Genomic DNA, 22,483 nt, shown 5'->3' with positions numbered 1-22,483 from the left:
TCATTTCTTAACAACCCTACCTACATGTTTTCTGCTATTCCCAGAATGACAGAAGAATGTATTTCTAAGTGTAGAGTCCTTTCCATTTGTCTGCCATATCGTGTCCTCTGACATCTATGCTGGGCCACCTCCAGTACTTATCCCAATTAAATTGAACTAAAATTATCTATAAAGCATCAATCACTAGACCCTGCTTCTTCATAAAACTGATGACCACATTTCCAAGACCCTATTTGTCTCCAGGTTATAGAAATGTTTGTCTATAGCCTCCTACCCACTATTCTGTACATGACACCATTCAATCTGGAATGTTCTGCATTCAATAGCTATTGCTCTCACCAAGGGGAACGGCTAAAGTTTACTATTTCAGATAGTTATAGACCAACAACAACATTTGGACTAAGTAGCATTGTGCTGGTTATCCTTAATCCAATGTAGGACTGGCCCACTAGAGTGCCTGAGGATCCTCCAGTGGGCCCAAGCTACAACACCAAATCTGTCTAGGAGAAGAAGCATATATTTAAAGGGTACTTGGTCTACCTCTTAGGGGTTGATGGAGGGTAGGGCCACAAAACTATTTCATCTGGTGGTCCCAAAGACTGACATTGAACCCATCCTTACTAACATGCTCCATTTCTGCATTTGGCTTAGAGCATACTACTATATAGAATGTGAGGCATAAAATAGCCCATGTGTCCTCTCTGGTCTCACAATAATGAGGGAGTGTAGACGCACATATTAATGTTATCAGCCCTTTCCTTCCTGCTACTCTTGAGCCAAGTCCCCTGAGGTTTCCTTCCCACCCTTCCTTTTTTTTTTTTTGATAATTTATACGTAGATTTGTTGAAACTTGATATAAGAGGTACTGTATGTGGACATTAAGAAATAATACGTTCATCATTTGCGTCATTTAATTATTAATAGTATGAACCACTAGTACCGGGGTAGGGAACCTTCTGCTCTCCTCCTGCTTTGAAACTACAACTCCCAACATGCTCCACTCACTTTCATGAAAGTTCCAAGAATAGAAGAGCAAGTATGCATGCTGGGAGTTGTAGTTTAGCAACAGCTGGAGAGCCAAGGCTACATACATCGCTTTCCATATGTAATCTACTGGAAGTGTATTCCTTCTTCATTGGTGATATTAGGATTATTTTACCATAATACGTAATGATCTTACCTGTTCTTCCTTCAACGGAAATCCAGTTGTTAAGATAACCACTGATACTTGTAACTTTGGCTATATACTTTCTTCCAGGCACTAGGTCAGTAAATGTGAATTCTTTGGCTTCTTTAGCGATAAATTTGTTTATAAGTATAAGATCCCTGTCTGCAAGTGACACCACGTAACTGTCCCATTCGGCGAGAGGCGTCACCCATGTGATGCTGAAGGAAGATTCATTGGTATGTTTAACCCGGAGCTGCTGGACAGCTTGTGGAGCTATGGTAAAAGGATTTACTATGAGTACATGCAAACACGTTCATTTCAAGCTCCTAAGATCTACTGTTATATGTAAGAGCTGACCTGTTCTGCCTTTACAATAAGCAGCATTTCTCAAGCCGCCGCTCTCCACTATCACAGCCACATCATATTGCCTGCCAGGTATAAGCCCCACATCTTGAATGGTGAACTCTTTATAGTGATCTTCTATAGTGATATTCAGCAAAACAGTAGACTGGTTGTAGAGTACAAGCTGGTAATGATCCCAGTCACCAGCAGGTGGCGCCCAGCTTACTCGGAGAGATTTCACTCCATTGTTAGCAGTTTTCAGATCCGTAACTCTCTCTGGAACTAGAAAGCACAAAGTACAAAGTGAATTCACCTTTAATCCTATTTCATTCCTATTGCTTATAAAGTGGCATCAGTTTCTGCAGAATTGTCATAGGTCTTTGTTCATAAGGATTCACAATCTGGTTACACCACCACATACACAATAATACCCCGCCACACACTCAATCGAATTCAGGAATAGCATGTATATTAACAAAAAAAATGGCCTCCCCTTCTCTCCAGTACTGGGTTTGCTCTCTTTTACTGCACTGATGACATCACATACATCTACGTGACATCTACAGCCAATCACTGGCCTCGGCAGGTTTTTGCCATCCATGTTTGCTAGGCAGGGATTGGCTGCAGCGATCTTGTGCTGCACATCAATACAACAAAGGAAACTACCGTATATACTCGAGTATAAGCCGACCCGAATATAAGCCGAGGCCCCTAATTTTACCACAAAAAACTGGGAAAACTTATTGACTCGAGTATAAGCCTAGGGGGGAAATTCAGCAGCTACTGGAAAATTTCAAAAATTAAAATGGCCGTAGTTTTTGGGTGCAGTAGTTGCTGGGTGCTGAGGAAGGGGAGGGGGTGTTTTGGTTGTCTGTCTGCCCCTTCCCTGAGCTTGAGGACTGAGTTTTTTTTTTTATCCCCCACTTGGAATTCAGTCTGGCTGAATATAGCGTATCTGCAGTGCTCCTATTAACCCCTTCCCCACGGAACAGGAGCACTGCAGATCCCCTATATTCAGTAGACTGGGCACTTTCAGACACAGGGATACCTAATGTGTATGTGTTTCACAGTCATTTTCTACTTTTATATGTATTCTAGGGAAAAGAGGGATTTAGAACTTTTATTTACTTTATTTTTTTATTATATTTTTTTAAAGCTTCTTTTTTTTTCCCCACTATCTTATGGGAGATTCTATACATTACTATTGCGGCTGGACATAGACCCCCCCCCAAAAAAAAAAAAAAATAAAAAAAAAATATATATATATAATTTTTTTTTTTTTTTAATCTTGACTCGAGTATAAGCCGAGGGGGGCTTTTTCAGCACAATAACTGTGCAGAAAAATTCGGCTTATACTCGAGTATATACGGTATATTAATATTAGCTGAAGCCAAGAGAATTTAGTCAAGAAGTAGTCAGATATGTCATCACAGTGTGTCATCATAGTGCTTGTAGTATGATTTATCATTATAGGCAACAATCTTGCACAGTGACCTCCATACATCTGGGATTATTTAGTCACAATTAGCTGACTGGCTTCTAAATAAGAAGGAGATGTAAATGTTAAGCTAGGTTCACATGTGTTTGAGTTTCCGTTCGTGGTGTCCGCTTAAAAAATGGTTGCCCGTAGAAACCCGCGGACCCCATAGACTTTAATGGAGTCTGCCAGGTTTTTGCTCGTTTTCTGTCCAAAAAGGGAAAAAATGCAGAGAGAAAAGCGCTGCTTGCAGCTTCCACATTTTTTAAACAGGTTCAAGGATGGAAACCCTGAATGGAGGGAGTTCCAGTGTTGGTGTGAACCTAGCCTTACCCACAAATATTGGGCACAGTAAATGTATGTTTTTATACTATAAGCAAAAAGACTCAAGAACACTAAGATACTTCCCAGGAGAATATTTGTTTTCGGTTTTTAACTAATTTAATATTCAGTGTTATTCCTGAGTCTTCACCGTCTGGCATATACCTCAAGATGCCTCAACAAAGCGGACAATATCTTGTAGCAGCAAGACACAAAAGCTGAGAGATCAGTGAAGAGCTTTGGGTTGGTAATGAGTGGCATTTCCATCTTTTAGCTATGGCACCCCATGTCAGACCTGCCTCTCACATTAAATGCAACATAACTTAGTGAAACAATATATAAAGGTCTGTCAGTAAAGTTCAGATTTTCTGCTAAAACGCAAATGTCAAATTCTGTCACACATGCCCCTTAGCAATACAGCAGACGTGCTAAATACTTACCGGTCCTGCCAGTTGCCATCTTGTCAGCTCTTAATTCCCCAGCAATACAAGTGACATTAACCTGGTACAGACTCCCTGGTGTTAAATCATTGAAGGTGACTTCTGTGGAGGCCGAATTCAGACTTCTGCTGTATTTCATAGATCCTTTCTCAGATAATGTGATATTGTAAAGATCCAGCTTGCCTCGAGGTGATTTCCAGCGAACCTTTAATTTTGTAGAACTTCCTTCATTTAGCACAGATAAGTCAGACACCTCCGCAGGAGCTTGTAAATGGAGAGCAACAGATGGGTTAGATGAATGAAACAATGAAGAACAACGCAAGGATTAGATGAACTGAACAAGATGCGCAATTGTCCCAAGACTGGACTGAATGAATGACTGTAGACATAACAGCTACCGGAAAGCTGAAATATTACAGAGATATAAGTAACATATAAGGCTAAGGATAAGATTCCCCTTTGTGTTACCACTTTCTCTGCTAAGTGACACACTCTTCCAGACACTTAAATTGCATGAATAGAGTTATGCTAGGTGACCGTGTCAGTATATGTCAGTTTCATGTCCTTACCTGTTCTCACTATATGAGAATTCCAGTTTTGCCAGCCTGCGGCGCCAGTGATCACTGTGATATTATAGATATATCCGGGTAGGAGCCCATTAAATATATGAGTGGTCGCTTCTTTATCCAGGTTCATTTCCGTAATTATCTTTTGCTGATGTAACAGGAGAACCTTGTAATATTCTAGATTACCAGAACCAGGCATCCATGATACATGAATACTGTCTGATTTACTACGAGCATCGATATTCTTCACAGGCATTGGGACTGAAAAGAAAACAGTAATGCATGTTATACAACATGTTATACTATATATATATATATATATATATATATATATATATGGCACTCAGTGTGTTTTATATCTAGTGTTACATGCAGAAAACACTTGGGAGCATGGGGTATGTATAAGGTGTATATATATATATATATATATATATATATATATATACAGTATATATATAATTGATACTATCTATATTAGCAAATACCGTAAGCTGTCAATATAACCCTCCAAGTTTAAACAAGAATCCAGTATTTGACAAAGTATTAAAATCAATTAGGCTTTTTTGCAGAAATGTTTTTCTCCTGTACATGTATGATGCGGATTTTCTATATTTGCACAATAAAGCCTTATTGCTATCATTACTTTATTGAATGCTACATGTAAGAGCGTATTAGAAACTGCATGTATGTCTTTAGCTGCAGAGAGGATTATTGGTCTAATCTTTTAACAATACCTTGTCTTAAGGTCCAGTAGTTGATTTCATGATTTTAAGAGTTTGACAATATTTATAGTTAATGGTGTCTATTGGGCTCCATATGTAAACGCTATTGTAGTGGACTACCTGTCTTTTGTTCTGGTCCTCTGATGGATCAGAGCAATAGACAGTCATCACTAGTGTGAACCTAGCATCAGAAATCTTAAAGCACTTAAAGCATGATAACTGAACAAACAAGGCCTATATAAAGGCATAAATGGATAAAAGACATGATGTGAAATATGTCAATAAGTGATGCATGGGCCACAGGTTGAGTTGACTATTATTAAACTGTGGGTTTAGAGCTACAATTACATGGTCACATAGTATTGAAAGACAATCATGTATAGTAGTTTCTGCTTTACCTGTGGAGCCATTGACAGAGATTGTAGAGCTGCTCTTATTACCAGACATGGCTGTTATGCTGATGTCATATTGAGTGCCTGGAATCAGGGCTGTAAACATGGCTTCTTTCTGGGGTGCAGTTCCATGGATGTTAAACTTTTTCGTACTTTCTCCTTTCTTATTACGTAGTTCCAGTTCATAATGATCTACCCATCCTAGAGATGGTGTCCAGGAAACCTGCAAACTTGTTGATGTGACCGTGTTTCTTTTTACTTCAAAATGAGAGGGTGGAAGGGGATCTGGAAAAAATAAAGTCTGTATGAAACAAAGTAGTTACACGCTAATAATCGTTTACAACCCCTTTAACTAATAGACTACATAGGGACTTGGTTTTTGCGCAGTTGGCAGGTGTGCGTAATAGGAACTACTGTATTATTCCATCAAGATGCCTTACTTGAACTATTTTCCTAAAAAGCGCTGAACAACTTGCATGATGAGAAATGTTCTATTTCCTAAAACATAAGTCCCAAAGTCTTAGTACTTTGAACATTGCGTCTTTGGACTTGAAGCACACAGTAAGTAGAACATGGTGTGCGTGCCTAGAAGGTGAAGTTTAAAAATTCAGACTTTATCTAATCTATCTGGCCCAGAAAACAAAACACTTAGTCCCTTTAACATCCGTTAGAACAAAGGAACAATGAGGCTGGGAAGTGCCTGGGCTGAGAGAGTCCTGTCTGGAAACAAACACTTAAGCCATTTACATTGTTACAAGAATTCTTAGTTGGCAACCTGCCATCAATGCAATATTATGCAAGATATGCCTCACTATATAGAAATCTTACATCCCTATAGAATATTCTACCAACCAATCTCTATATATAAACGACTCTTCTATCAAATAATATCTTCTAGATAAATGATTATGTTGTATTAAGTTTATCGTACCCTACAAACTTTTTCACGTTACATTTTATTACATTTAGCTCTTCATATTGACTTAACATCTTTGACCTCAGAAGAGCTCGCCCTATCACACCCACCCCAGGACCCAATGTACTTGCTCAATGGTCACTCAAGAGGTCAAGTACAATAGTATAATGGCAGATACTGATATAACTTCCTCTTCTTGATTCTTTAAGTGAATGTCCACCCTTGAACACCATTTTGTTTCCTTTACTGTAACTATGTCTACAATATTGCCCGCTTATAACCTTTTAAGGGGTTTCTTATCAGGATTTTACTTTAAGTATAACTACATTAATTGATTAATGTGGTTGCCAAGAAGTTGCCATATTATAGATATAAGGTCCATGTTTGATTCTTGCCTCCAATTACTGGACACTCCAGTGACAAACCAGCCGTCCATCCACTGGCCAGTTAACACCTGGGGTCTATGTCCTATTTAATACTATGCACTCATGTCCCTTGCCACATAAAAATAAAACAACTATGAACTAAACTGGCCTGAATGTGTGGAGAATATAATAAATTAAGTTACAAGTAATACCAATGTAATGTATCCTATTACTGGCAAGCATGGTTATATACATATAAAAGCTAAAGAGAACCTTTGATCACCTCCACCAACTCCAACTCTTTGCAATTTTTTTAACAAGTGATGCTCAACTGATTCTGTTGCCTTTAGAATTTTAGTTTACAACCAATCACTTCTGCTAGCTTCAGCATCCAACTCCAACACTTCCAACTCTTTGCATACTATATTCTGATTCTGGTGTAGTTGCATTTGTTTCAGCACCAATATGCTAATTAGGCTCCCTACTGCCAAGTGGGAGGACTCTAATTGTTTGCTCTGACCCAATACCACCCACCTGACAGTAGGAAGCTTAATTAACATATTGGATGCTGAAACAAATGGTAGGGGCTAGTGAAAAACAACGCAACTACGCCAGAATCAGAATGGAGTATGCAAAGAGTTGGAGGTGTTGGAGATGATGATTGGTCCTCTTTAAAGTGAATTTATTACCATAACCTTTTATATCCTAAGGTCTCCCCATAACTCCTTTTCATTACATTTGGAACAGATTGCATTCTCCTGTTAAAAAAAAAGGTCAGTGAGAGATCCCCAATAGCTCATATCCCCTCACTAACTAGTGATTTATGACTATATGAGGAGTAGTCATGAAACGTGGACCAGAAATACTATCACTTTGTTTTACCACCTAAAACCCATTAAACATCTCTGATTTTAAAAAAGATGAAGGTTGTGCATATGGAATATGCTTGTGCACTTTTTGACTATACAATAAATTGCATCTATGAAGGGAACGATGAACTCTACAGTCAATGCAATGATCATTCAATGTCCCTCATTCTTCATGCTTACACAAAAATACTGTACATATGGTAGTTCTTAAAAAGAAATACCCGACAACAGACATATCTCAAATCTGTATTTGGAAGTCACCAGAGACCTGTTACAGGCCAATAATAAAACATTGGAGCATAGATAACAGCATCCTGGTCAGCACCTCTGGACCAACAGGAGTGACTCACATCCCCTGATTCATGTACAGTAGCACAGAAGCCTTGTAAAATGACATCTTACCTATGAATAACCAAAGCAACTAAAGTTATTAGTCACCTAATACTATAGCCACATGTACTGTCCCAGTGTATATGGATATGATTATGGCAAATACATGATGACATCCCTATAAAAAACCGTCTTAGGTAAGGTATGTATTTCATGTTTTATATAGTTGTAATTTGAGACATGATAGCAGTCCGTCCATGTCATATATTGTCCTATAATTCATACCTAAAAAGCAAATGGCTTACTGAATACTGCAGGGAAGTAGAAAGGCTAATGCCATACACACAGATTGTGGGATCACATCTTTTAGGAAAGGGATCACAATTTGACATTGAAGGAAGTGTATGCATGTGCCAGCCGGTCATGGAAGCAAATAACAGGCTTGACTTGGTGATATAGGTATGGCATTACTGGCATGGCATTATAAGTGACCACTGTTATGTTGCGTGAGACGTCCACTTAGCCACTAAAGTGGATGAAAATAGAAGGAGACAAATGGCTGTCCATTTTCATTAATTCAGTAAGAAAAATGGATCCATATTCTGTAAATTTTTTGTGTGATAGAAAAGTGTGCTATACTACACGTTTCTGTATGCCATAAATGATAGAAAAAAGTGGGTTTTTTTGTAATATGAACTCTACAGTATGTAAGCAGATGGCCATCTATTTGCACCCTTTTATATCTGTTTCTAATATATTTGTTTCAATGCCCCCTAAGGGCATCAGTCCATAGTCATTGGTATAGGTAATCAATAAATATGCCTCTTTTACTGTATCAAATAGCGCAGTTATTCTAGACAGAGCCATGCTGTATAAAAAGTGGACATTATTAAGTGGCATCTGTCCAATGTAAAGTACAGCCTCTCCAACAGACCATCTCTTTGAGAAGACCATATCCTTATCCAGACCACATTGTCAGTGACAGATTTCCAGTTTTCCATACTAGCCATCTTCTTTGAGAAGACCTCCTCTTTAGAAGACTTTTTCATACAATTTTGGATGGTCGTCTCAAAGACGTTTCACTGTATATTATAGGTTCATAACTAATAGTGACTTACTAAAGTTTTTCTCCATGTATCACCATTACTAGTGGTAAAATAAAGATGAAGCCATTTGTATGTTGCCCTGATATGTTGATCACATTCTAATGTTGAATCTGTTTCTCTTCATATTTGTGCAACAATAAAATGTCTTCCTACTGTTTAGGTGGGAGATAAGTGTCCAGTTACTTCCTATGGTTATCACTGTATATTGGACAGATGTCCCTTAATGATGTCCACCTTTTATTCAGGATGGCTACTGCAGGTACTGGTCTTATTGCTTGGTTTTAGATAACAACTATGTCAATATAGAATGACCCAGCACTTGACAGGTTAAAACATAGGTAGACAACTAACTCACAGACAGGCAACTTTAGTGAGCTAGTTTATGTTCATAAGACATGAATATTGTACTGTTTATTTACCTTCAAGACTTCTGTCTAGAATAAACCTCACCTTCTTAGTTTTTGTTTAATAAGTTCAGTTTTGTGGGTTCTTATACAATATGTAATTCTTTGTTTCCTTCGAAGTAGTAAAGGTTGGTATCTTACAATGATCAGTAGTACATAACATGACTTGGACATTTGTATTAAACATTTACTATATATTCAGTAAAGTTTTCATTGCTCTACTCAGTCTCAAGTCTTCTTCTCAGTCTTCTTGCTCTTAGGCATCAGTTACTTTAGTAGACAGATTGATTTAAGACGTTACATATCTCTAAATCATATATTCCTGTCTCCAACTCCTTTTTAAAGTTTTCTGAATGTGACTTAAGTTTTAAACATACTATAGCAGATCAGGTTTACATAAAATCCAATAAAATCACAGCCCGAAATGTAGTAATGTACATGTCACTCATACCTGTTTGTAGGGTAAGGTTCTTGGTTTCTCCATCCTGCAACGCTACAATGCTTACATCATACAGAGTCCCTGCCTCAAGTCCATTCTGGTTACATTCATAAGAGTCATTCGTCTTCTGGATGGGGTTACATGTGTTCTCCAAAACATTGTTTGATCTAAATGTCATGCTAAAGTTACACGGACTGCCTGGACTGTTCCACTTCAGGTTGACGGATTGCGAGAAAACTTTGCTCTCTGTGATGTTGATGGTGCATTTTACTGGCTCCACATCCTAAAAAAGAATACAAAGCCTATAAGAACGCAATGAAATAACAGCAGTAGATCAATAATATAGGAACTGTGGGTAGGTAAAAGCTAAAAGTACTGTATATACAATAGGTGATTCTACCATTAACCAGTGGCTCCATCTACAGAAGTAGTCTAAGGGCTCATCGCTATTTAATACATATTTATTTTACATCTTAAAATAAAACATTAATATATTCTGTGCACAAAACATATGTGTAGCTATATAAATGTATAAGTGATGATATAAAAGCATTCAGAATTGTAAATAGTTATAAAAAGACCTGCAAGGTGCAGAACTGGCATAATCCATATAAGACACACAAGACTAAGGCAGAGATGAGTTTGTCAGATGTAGTAGTAAATGTGTAAGACATGGAAAAGTTTAGTTTATTTGCCACAAGTTGTCACAATGTCTCAGTGTGCGTTCTGCGTTTTTGCACAGGACTATAGGTTATCCTACTGAATTATGAGTTGTCTCCACATCTAGTATTTCCAACACTGCAATTCACAAGAGCTCTAATAATCTCAACTCTGCTATACTTGTATTATACCAAAATAATTGTGCTTACCTGAATGAAGCTTAGCACAATCCACAATGACAGTCCAAACACATATCTCAGCATTGCGAGAAGCCTCATTGACTGTAATCCGTCAGTGATAATAATTACATTGCCAAACCCTCAGATATACAATCCCCAGGTATATCCAAATCCAGAAAAAGTAGCTTTAAACAATTCCAGAAAAGAGGACTCTAGGTAGATTCCAAAGTCAAAGACTCTTAAAATTATCTCTATTATAAGATCCTCCAGAAGATGGCAAAGTTAACAAGCAAATCCAAGTAATTTTTTCCTGAAGGGTGGTGCAGTAAGACATAGAGGTACCAAGACAATTTGATTTTGGGTAAAATTTAAGAAAAGGCTGTAGAAGGCAACGTCTTGCAATTTCCACATTGCCATTCTGACCCAGTCTAAACCTGTGCAGTCCTTTCCATCCACTTCCTTAATCAAGAGTCAATTTCCTCGACTAATTCAAAAGCAACAATAATGAGCTGAAACCAGAATCCAACCCAAGCAGAGCACTCAAGAGCGCCTCCCCTCCTTGTGGGTTTGCAGAAGGTTCTAGGCTGTCTTCTTGGCAGTACCTCTAAGATACCAGCCCAGCCAATTTCCTCTGCCTGCTGACCCTTCATTAACCTTCTCTCTTGGTGCCGAGATACATCTGAAGAAAGGTTCCTTCTCTTTGCCCTCTGTTGTGCCTGTCCTTTACTGCAATCCCATGCCAGCACTTTCACTTTTCTGCTCTGATCATTTTTTGCCTGAAATCTTGTTTCTTTTGCCTCTAACTTTCCTCTCCCCCACCCCTGCCTTCCTTCCTCCTATCTTCTCGTTCTCTCTCAGGCTGGTTTCCCGAGGCTATTTTTGGACCTTTTTGTTTTCTTTTAATAAAATGTTTGGCCATTATAATTTCACACAACCAGCCTCACCCAAAAGGTCTTGTTACTCTTTCACCAGATCATTTTGATATGTGGACGGTAACAGATCACATGTACAATACAACTTTTGCAGTCTTTGATATAGTATGTTTATTCTGTAGATATCAGATCAGCTGCATGTACGGGTGTAACGTGTACTCTCTGAAGTCTGTGCTCTGTAGCAGTCAGTTCCTAATAACCTTCGCATAATATTAGAGTAAATTAATTATATAATCTATGAAATTTTGTTATGCAGAACATTACATTACCAGGGTGAACTGAAGTATTTCTGATTCCGCCCCTCTACTTTTTTGACTGACCAGATGGGAACATCTAAGAGCAGACTGCTGTAGAACAACTTCATATAAGGGTCTATATCAGGGATAGGAAACCTTCGGCTCTCCAGCTGTTGTAAAACTACAACTCTCAGCATGCATACTTGCTCTGCTGTTTTTGGAACTCCTATGGAAGTGAATGGAGCATGTTGGGAGTTGTAGTTTCCAAGCAGTTGTAGTGCCAAAGGTTGCTGACCCCTGCTATATATTATGACTCTTTTCTACTGATCGCACCTAATAAAGCACCTTTTTGATGTATATTTATTCTCCTTTTTGCCCCTTATTTTTCAATTTATTCTTAATAAGTTACCTGGAAAGCGAATACAAGAAAACCCAATGCATAATTTCTATAACCATTCACCATAACCACTATGCAATTCACAAGAAGGAATGTGATGGGACAACTAAATGATGAGATTATAAGAACATGAATCAACGTGATGTCTATTTCACTGCAGTATATGCTAAATCCAGTGGCAGATTTTCCCAGAATTCAGCATTACAAGAGTATACAACACAGGCTGTGAGAGGATATCTGGACATAAACTGCATAAACTGAAGCACTTACTTAGAAGCAGATTTCTCCTTTTAATTAAATTTGCATATTTGAGAGCAATTACTGAAAGAATATGAGGAGAATTTTCTCGTTAAGGCAGAAAGTAAGCTACAAGACAGACCATGAATCTTATGTTCATTGCTACTTACATATTCACAAAGATATGTTCTTGTCAAAGCCTGAACTGCGTAATCTTGCACTGCCTCTTAATACGGAATTGAAAGCACATACCGTTACATTTTTATGCAAGTACAGTATATATACAGTGATTGCATTGAGCATTAAGAAACACTCCAACAAAATCCCTGAATCAAAAGACTGTACTTCTACATAAAGAAATGTGTCAACTATGTGATATTCTATAACACAGTTCCATCTTTCCTGCAATTGCATTCACTCTAGGCAGTCCCCTGTGAGCTAAATTAGGCTAAATTATAGCAACAAGGGCAAAGACCAAGGGCCTCCACTATTAGGTTCCAACATCATCCTCAGAAACATCCAAACAAAAGCTTATCTACCAGTTACTGTGACTCCTTAGAGGTAGGGCATAGTTACATCTATGAGTTGCATGTCAGGAGATGTCTCTTGCGGATGCAACTGACTGATATCAGGCATTGCCCGGGTACGCAGGGTGGGAATGACTGTTCATTGTTGCGGCCTACGATTTTACAACTATTACTGTCACTCAGACATCTGTATTTTGTTATACCCCTGAAGGACTACATACTCTTTATTGCCATTTACCACGGTAAGGAGTGAAGTGTCCATGTCCCTCGTGCTGGTGGGCAGCTTCGAGTTACACGTAGGAGAAGGTGTATGGGTGGCAGTTTTTGGAGATGAAAGGCCAGACAGATTGTTGCATGAGCTGAGCAGGAGTGCGGTGCCAGCCCCAACAAGACAGCCATATTGCCTTCAACCCCATGTTGATGAGTAACTGCCAGTGTCTTATTACAAGGGCACAGATTGCCTAGACTGGAGACCACTGTAGTCATCTCACCTGAAAGAAGGACTGTTTCTATAGGGTTCTCGGTTTATAGAGGTAAACCTTTCATGGAAATTTTAGAAAGAGAACTCATGCAACTTATGCAAATGTTATGCCTTATACAACTGCAAAACCTTTTAATAGTGTAACTGTTGTACAAGTTCTACTTTTGCAGAAGTTCAGAAGCGTATATTAAGCTCCATGCGCCATTATTGATTTTCTTTCCATCTCCCAGCATACAATACAGGGCACAACTTTGAGTACGGTCAATGATTAACCATTTGCTTCCCTCTTATTGGAACTATCAGAAATAACACATCTGGATCCACTACACACTTCCATAAATATGGTGGACCCCGCCTGTTTCTGAAGCTCCTCTCCATTCATTCCCTACTTAATATGGCACCCAGTGGAACCTGCACCTACCAGTTTTTATTGCTTTGCTATTGCATTACATATACAGTTCTATTGTACTAAATGCTTTGAGTATTCAGCAAACCACAATTATTCTATTCTTAGAGTTGGCAAATTAGATATAAAATTCCAACCCTTGAGAACATTCTTGTTATAACATTGTGCTGAAGAACAAAGAAAAGGTGGAAAAAGACCTTCTTAAACATTATCATCAGGGTGTCCATTGTTCTAGTTCATCAGGGGACCAGCAATGGGGCCTATTCTTTGTAACTGAAACCACCAGACGACAACATTGGTAAAAAATTTTTGTCCATTGATTTCCAACACTGCGATAAAATCTCCAAAAGGAGATTTCGACACAGATGTAAACCTAGTCTTATCTTCCATTCCCTAAGATGACATTTAACAATTACTTTTCTGAAACAGAAAACTTTTCTAATATGTAAAAAATTCTGCTCCCAAGCTTTGCACTAGATCCACTAATTCCCAACTGCAGACAGAATAAAAAAATTCCATCTATTTATTATTTATCTATGACCAGCCGCAATAGTAACATACTGAAAGTGCCATAGACTGCAATACTGTTTGCAGTCCAAGGGACTTGCAATCAAACAATTGCAGGTTCAAGCCCCCTAGGGGGTAATAAATTAGCAATAAAGAGAAGTATAAAAAAAGAAAACTAAAAAAGCTAAAAGTTGAAATCGCTGTGTCTGAAAATGCCCACTCTACAATCTTAATAAAAAAATAAATAGTAAAATAAAAATATTTTTTCAATTACGTGAACACCGTTTTTTTTTTTTTTTTTTTTTTTTTTTGCTGTTTCACTGTTTTGCTGTAAAAATTTTAATGTGTTCAAAGCAATAGACGTTCACCAAAATAACTAAAAAGTACACCAGGCCCTACAAAATATAAGATGCCCTATGCATCTACCTGGAATCATACTGAAACTGAATATTGGTGACATATCCTTTTGGTTTGAGAGTGAACACCACATAAAAACGATAATTCACTTTTTTTTCCAATTCCACCCCATTTTGATTTTTTCCAGATTCCCAGTACATGGTACAGAATAATAAATGACACCATCATGAAGAACACATGAAGAACAATTTGTCATTAAGCCCTCGTATGGCTGTGTGAACGTACAAATAAAAAAGTTATGGGGTTTGGAAGACAGGGAGTCAAAAAACGAAAATCAAAAATGTCACCGGCGGAATGAGATTAAGGCAAAGAAGTGGAATATTCTGCAATGGCCAGGTCAAATACCAGGCCTCATCCTGATTGAGTTTCACTTGCTTAAGACAAGATGCATGGTAGAAAGACCCAGAAACAAGCAAACAACTGAAGACAGCTGCAGCAAAGACTTGGCAAAGCTTCACAAAGGAGAAAACCCAATATTTGGTTATGTCCAAGCCGAGCCTCCCTTTTCAGCTATTGTCCCATAGAAGAGACATGAACTCCCATAGAAGCGAATGTAGAGAACCAAGTCTCCACAACTGCTACTCTGTAGCCTGGAGAGAGCGTTGGGGGGATCCGTGTAATTAAAATAGATGCAGGTCCCAAAGGTGGGATCCACATCTGTCTGATTTTTGTAACAAATTCTGTGAATATACAATAATTGTCCCAGATAGTTTTACCCTTTGAGTCACTAGTCATAAACTACATCTCTGGCTAATGTATTGTATGCCTTGAGCACCTTACAGGAATTGAGTTTTGTAAGAAAGCATTATAAAGCTATAGTATAAAATCATTCAGCACAGAATGTTTCACCTTGTAGATTCAATTATCCAAAATTACTTTGCACCATTTCAAAGAATTTTGAAAGATGTCTTTAAATATCGTGTATCTGCCCTGAAAGGCAATGAACATTCTCTGCTGATTCATAGGAATTGTTCTGCCTCCCTCTGGATCGATACATTGATCTAGATAAATATATCTTTTTTCAACTGCCTTGTGTTACTAATACTATGTTACAAGAGTAGTTGTAGTATATAGCATGCCTGTACTCAGAGGTCACCATGGTATGATCAGTACTTTGATAATATATATTTTTTCTATTTATGTAGCATTATGACATTAGTAAAATACCATTTTGACCATCTGGAGACAGTGTATATGAAGTCTGACAACAAGCAAGACATATTAGTTACATGTGACAAGTATGTTTCACCTTTTTACCCCCTACTGACCAAGATCAGTACTACTATGGAAATGATATCTTCTGCCAAGAGTCTTGCTTTGTTATACATGACAAAAATGTCAGTTTTACAGTAAAATATTAATAGTCCATGAGTCCATTAGACATTGACAATTCTATTCAGCCATTCCTTTGTTATATATCTTTGTGATGTAGCTGGATGCATCAGATGATATGATAGCCACTAGGCACCAGGATCCTGATGTGACTAGTACATCTTTGCCGCCTAGATCTAGGCCATGCAGGATACTCTGGTGGCTCCAGGTTCTGATACAGTAAAAAGACCAACATGTTCAGCAGAAAACAACCCCATTTAGAACTGAGTATGGAAGCAATCACTTTCCTTAAGAATTATTTTATAAACATCTTATTAGACCTTACACTGTTGGCCAAAAGTATTGGCACCCCTGCAATTCTGTCAGATAATGCTCATTTTCTTCCAGAAAATGATTGCAAGCACAAAAAGAATTGTTAAAAAGCCAAATTGGATATAATTCCACAGCAAACATAAAAAGGGCGTGGACAAAAGTATTGGCACTGTTTGAAAAATCATGTGATGTTTCTCTAATTTGTGTAATTAACAGCACCTGTTACTTACCTGAGGCACCTAACAGGTGGTGGCAATAACTAAATCACACTTGCAGCCAGTTGAAATGGATTAAAGTTGACTCAACCTCTGTCCTGTGTCCTTGTGTATACCACATTGAGCATGGAGAAAAGAAAGAAGACCAAAGAACTGTCTGAGGACTTGAGAAGCAAAATTGTGAGGAAGCATGAGCAATCTCAAGGCTACAAGTCCATCTCCAAAGACCTGAATGTTCCTGAGTCTACCGTGCGCAGTGTCATCAAGAAGTTTAAAGCCCATGGCACTGTGGCTAACCTCCCTAGATGTGGACGGAAAAGAAAAATTGACGAGAGATTTCAACGCAAGATTGTGCGGATGGTGGATAAAGAACCTCAACTAACATCCAAACAAGTTCAAGCTGCCCTGCAGTCTGAGGGTACAACAGTGTCAACCCGTACTATCCGACGACGTCTGAATGAAAAGGGACTGTATAGTAGGATACCCAGGAAGACCACACTTCTTACCCAGAGACATAAAAAAGCCAGGCTGGAGTTTGCCAAAACTTACCTGAGAAAGCCAAAAACGTTTTGGAAGAATGTTCTCTGGTCAGATGAGACTAAAGTAGATTTTTGGGAAAAGGCATCAGTATAGAGTTTACAGGGAAAAAAAAGAGGCCTTCAAAGAAAAGAACTCGGTCCCTACAGTCAAACATGGCGGAGGTTCCCTGATGTTTTGGGGTTGCTTTGCTGCCTCTGGCACTGGACTGCTTGACCGTGTGCATGGCATTATGAAGTCTGAAGACTACCAACAAATTTTGCAGCATAATGTAGGGCCCAGTGTGAGAAAGCTGGGTCTCCCTCAGAGGTCATGGGTCTTCCAGCAGGACAATGACCCAAAACACACTTCAAAAAGCACTAGAAAATGGTTTGAGAGAAAGCACTGGAGACTTCTAAAGTGGCAGCAATGAGTCCAGACCTGAATCCCATAGAACACCTGTGGAGAGATCTCAAAATGGCAGTTTGGAGAAGGCCCCCTTCACATCTCAGGGACCTGGAGCAGTTTGCCAAAGAAGAATGGTCTAAAATTCCAGCAGAGCATTGTAAGAAACTCATTGATGGTTACCGGAAGCGGTTGTTCGCAGTTATTTTGTCTACAGGTTGTGCTACCAAGTATAAGGCTGAGGGTGCTAATACTTTTGTCCGGCCCTTTTTGGAGTTTTGTGTAAAATGATCAATGATTTGACTTTTTTTTCATTCTCTTTTGTGTTTTTCATTGCAAGCCAAATAAATGAAGATATTAATACCAAAGAGTTTGTGCTTGCAATCATTTTCTGGAGGAAAATTAGTATTATCTGACAGAATTGCAGGGGTGCCAATACTTTTGGCCAACACTGTATTTATGATATGTCCTGTGTGTACCAAGCAAAATGTGGATATGAACATGTTTTTTTCCAGTTTAAGAACAGGCTTGTAGAATCATGTCCTCTAGTAGTCCCAAGGAAGCCCACACCAATGCTGTCCAAGTGGTAACCCAATTTGGGTGATATAATCACAGCAAAACCTTTTATCTTTTGACAGGTATGGACTGTGTAAGGATTTAATAATATATTTCTTATATTTGAATAACCATAGTCTGAAGTATAGAATATATAGTATATTCGGCCAATTGCTATTTATATTCAAATATAATATTAACTTTGATACCAGATAGCCATACACAGACGTGTCCTTCCATACCTTTTTTCTTGACTGGACATGTCCAAGTATAGTATATCTGTCCTATATGAACATGGTTTTGTGATATTATGTCACAAAGTGATAAGCTGTATGCTTCTGTGAGGCCATGCAGTGATTTTGTTGTCGACTGCAGTTTGTCAAGGGTTTTCCTAGCATGTTGCAATATTGTACTGAATTGGTTTCATGAGAAATTGAAGTCCTTAACCAAGTTTGAGGAAAGTGAACGGTGGTCCAGATTGTGATAGTAGATGTATAGTAAGCAGGTGGTTCTTGGACAGTCATGTAGTTCACACTCTTTATCTCTGACTGGTGTAACTCGGTAACCTTGGGAAATAATTAAATCCCAAACTTCCTGTGACTCTAAAAATAGAAAGATACAGATGCTTTGGGGAAGGTATTCATTCTTGCTTGCATTGTTCTAAAATGAATAAAGATTCTCACTTTTGTATAAAGGACGTGTTATATATGGCCCTCAATAAAAATCCATAGAGCAGGTAATCCATTAGTTAACATGGCTTCCTGAGCACAATTCTTTTACTGTACAGGCTGCGGAAGTTTAGGGAGTGCCCGGATACGTGGCTAATAGCAGGCTCCAGGGTCTTTAGCTGCAGACACTTTCCCAAGGTTTCCTGACATTTTTTTTAAAATACCAACTTCACTCCCTTATTATCGGGAGGAAATGGGCTTTGAACAACCTTTGTCTGTGCGGCTTTTAAGGCACAAGCCTTAGGTTCGCTCACGGCTGAATGTTACTGGATAAACTAAACATTTTATGTCAATTGTGAAGATAAAGGACTTTTCTTGTGCCTCAAACCATAACATACATGTTCTTTGCTTTGATCAGAGCTCGCATAGTGGGACACATTCCAGTTCAGACACTATTAAGGTATTCTGCATATTTTAATAACTTGGGGACATGGTAACAGTGTGTTCCAGTCTCACCATATATAGAGAGGGGTTACACAGTTTCCATTCAACCCAATTTGCTGTTCATGCAATGCACAGACATCCCAGTTCCTCAAGAAGGAGAGATGCTCCTTGTGTCTCTCCTGTGTCTAATACATCACAGTCCCTACTTTTATCTCAGAATCCCTTGTTAGGTTATTGGAATATGGGTTTTATAAACCAGACAAGCCCCTTATATGATCATATCAGCCCACAGAACAATAGAGAGCAAAAAGTGGCCTACAAGTGTGGCCCTAGCAATGCAACTACAACTCCCAGCTTGGGATTGTATCACAGCTGAAAATACATTTTGTATATAGTAAGGTGGTCTGCATGAGTTGTTTTATCTTGTCTTATGTTATTTTTAAAAGGTAATTCTTAAAGCAATATTTTTTAACAGGGTAGTAAAATGACTCTACAAAGCTGCAGGGGAAACATCTATATCTAAAATATATTTCAAGTAATGCTCTCTTCCTTACATATTGTATCTGAAGGTATAACAGTTGGTGCCCCCTACTGTTACATGTTGGTATTACACGTGTGTCAGTTCACTGTTGTCTCTCCACCTAGCATTTGTGTACACACATAGGATTGGGTTCAGACGTTTTCCTTTTTTAGTTTGTGTGTAACCAGATAGTTTTTTAGTTCTGACTGCTGCATGGCTTAAAATTTCCTTTGCAAGAATGTCTGCTACTGAAATAACATAGAGGTAATTGTGGTTTATAAAAGTTATATGGCCATGCTTTAGAAATAACCCTATTTAGATACATGCAATCAATCTGCTACTTGCAAACATACTTCAAGACATGCAGTAGTATATTAACAAATATGAAAAACATAAAGACAAACTATAGGGAAATGTGACCTAATATTGCACATTAACAGTCAAAACATTAAACCACCTGCCTAGGCCCCTGCCCGGCATCAAGACAGCTTGGACCTGTTGAGGCCTGAACTTCACAAGACCTAATAGGGTGTCATGTGGCATCTGGCACCAATTTGTTTCATGTAGATCTTTAAAGGGGTTGTCAGGGATAAACTGATATTTGTTTGAGTTAGGCCCTTTGCAGACCAGTGTGCTATTCATGTATTCATTTCTATGGGTCCATACACATTACCATGAATTACACAGTCATATGTGCAGGTATATATATACAGTATAGTCCTATTCCTGTCCTATTTTGCAGCCCTTGCTTATGAGCACTGGCGTAATGATTGCGGTCACAGGGGATGCGACAATGATCTGGCCCAGTGGGGTATGGGGCCAGCTGGAGATTGCCGGGGCTCCGGATCACTATCATTGCGGTCGAGGAAAGTCTGGTAGGATAGAGTATGGATATCAAAGGCTTTGAAGATCTGCTGTATGTACAATAACTGCAGGTGCACTTACTGGGGAGAATTTATTAAGATTGGTGTTTCCTCCAACTGTCTTAATTCATTCCCTGCTAGCACAAGATGCGCATGAATTATTAAGGCTTCCACCTCTTGATAATTCCGGTGCATCTTCTGAGGTTCCCATGGGCCAAAAATAAAAGGGACAAATACACAATTCAAGTATAATTCTGTCACTCCTACTGTAGGTGTCCCAGTCTTCATCTCCTCTCTTTTCTGCCAACTTTCACTGTCATTAATATATTTTGTGATATATTTTATTAACAAATTTTGGATCATTTCTGTGAAATCTTGCATTTTTTCACTCTTTCCCTTGTTTCTGTATTGAGAGCTGTCCCTGCCTCTCACTGAATGTTACTGTGTACCGGTAGTAAAAATGAAGTGTGTGTGTGTGTGTGTGTGTGTGTGTGGGGGGGGGGGGGGGTCACTGCAAACAGTTATATATCAAATATTATAAAACTTACAAACTTGCTTTTTGTTTCATACGAAAGTGGAGATTCTCTTCTTTCATTTGACACTAAGTCAGTGCTATCTGAATTATTTCACAGGTAGAAAAGTTGGGAATGGGATATTTATATGCAGCTATATTATTTATATGATATATTAAAATCCAAATCTGACTTTGTTTTCAACCAGTGATATCTCTAGAAATAATTTAGATATAACTGCAGCATCAGTGTCACCTGATAGAAGAGTATATTTAATCTCAAAAACAAAAGGGGACACCGAGCCAACCGTAGTGTGATAACTTCTAGATAGGCAAATGTTCAAATGATGAAAAAGGCTCACCTTGGAGGGTTGTGGATAATATCACAACACTTTTTGTACATGCATATGTAAAATTCCTTCTCCTAGGTCGAGGCAGCAAAGTTCCTGACACCTCGCAGGTGTAATATTGTGTGGTATAAGGACCAATGGCTCAGATTTCTTCTGAATCCGAAATTAAGGAACTGCGCTCTCTTATTTTAGTGGTTAAAAGTACACGATTTTATTGACTTCAGACAAACTTTCACACAACGCGTTTCGGGCGTTACACTACGCCCTTCCTCAGGTGTATTAGTTTCTACAATTAAAACACAACAACATACGTCTAAGCAATATGCGGTTGCAGCTCTCCAATAAATAGTTAAAACCAGCATCTCACTTTACATCAAATAAAACAAATATAAATCATGTACACAATGTACGCAATGGACCTCTTTGAAACTTAATTACAAAACGTCTCATTGTTAGCACCCTAAATTGCGGGCAATGTTTCACACAATGTTATCTACCTGCCCAGTATTATCTACATAGTAGGGAGTATCATGGTAAACGGCCACTAGAGGACCCAGTTTAAGAGTCATCTATCTATACTCTTCTCCTCAGGGTCCAAGTTTATCATGTTGCACCACATTGTCATTATCATTAAAGCCGCAAGAAAGAAAAAAGCATGATCACTTACCCGTGACCGCTGGGCTGGTTACTTGTCAGTCCAGCGCACGGCATAGTTATTTATACCATTGGTGGAAGTGGCATAATCGGAAGCTTCTGCTTCCCGCGCTGGCGCACGCGCACTCAAGTGCACGTGCACTGGTACAATTCGTTCGCCGGCGTCCGGAAGATACTGACGGCGCGTGCGTCCACTGCAATATTCTGCGCACGCGCCCGATCTGAAAGACGCGCATGCGCAGTGTAACTCAATCCAGCTGTCCTGATGATATCTCCTGGCGGTTACTGCGCATGTGTCTGTT

At 38.7% G+C, this 22,483-nt stretch overlaps 1 protein-coding gene across 2 annotated transcripts in view; it reads right to left on the bottom strand.

Annotated features, from left to right (window-relative positions):
- PTPRB (protein tyrosine phosphatase receptor type B) overlaps positions 1-22,483 on the bottom strand; it is a 96,633-nt gene that overhangs the window by 42,785 nt on the left and 31,365 nt on the right. Inside the window, exons 1-7 of one of the 2 annotated variants that reach the window (XM_075274402.1) lie at positions 10,727-11,552; positions 9,870-10,140; positions 5,435-5,713; positions 4,318-4,575; positions 3,749-4,012; positions 1,526-1,792; positions 1,181-1,441 (exon numbers count right to left, since the gene is read on the bottom strand). In XM_075274402.1, the coding sequence (XP_075130503.1) occupies positions 1,181-1,441; positions 1,526-1,792; positions 3,749-4,012; positions 4,318-4,575; positions 5,435-5,713; positions 9,870-10,140; positions 10,727-10,795 (1,669 nt within the window). In that variant the 5' untranslated portion in view covers positions 10,796-11,552. Of the gene's footprint in view, positions 1-1,180; positions 1,442-1,525; positions 1,793-3,748; positions 4,013-4,317; positions 4,576-5,434; positions 5,714-9,869; positions 10,141-10,726; positions 11,553-22,483 lie in introns of those variants that run through there. The other variant, XM_075274401.1, reaches the window with a different exon arrangement.

The sequence above is a fragment of the Leptodactylus fuscus genome, chromosome 5, assembly GCF_031893055.1.
Source record: "Leptodactylus fuscus isolate aLepFus1 chromosome 5, aLepFus1.hap2, whole genome shotgun sequence".
Lineage (NCBI taxonomy): Eukaryota > Metazoa > Chordata > Amphibia > Anura > Leptodactylidae > Leptodactylus > Leptodactylus fuscus.
The sequence above is the reverse complement of the archived record's forward strand: the minus strand, read 5'-3'. Positions and strand labels throughout refer to the sequence as shown.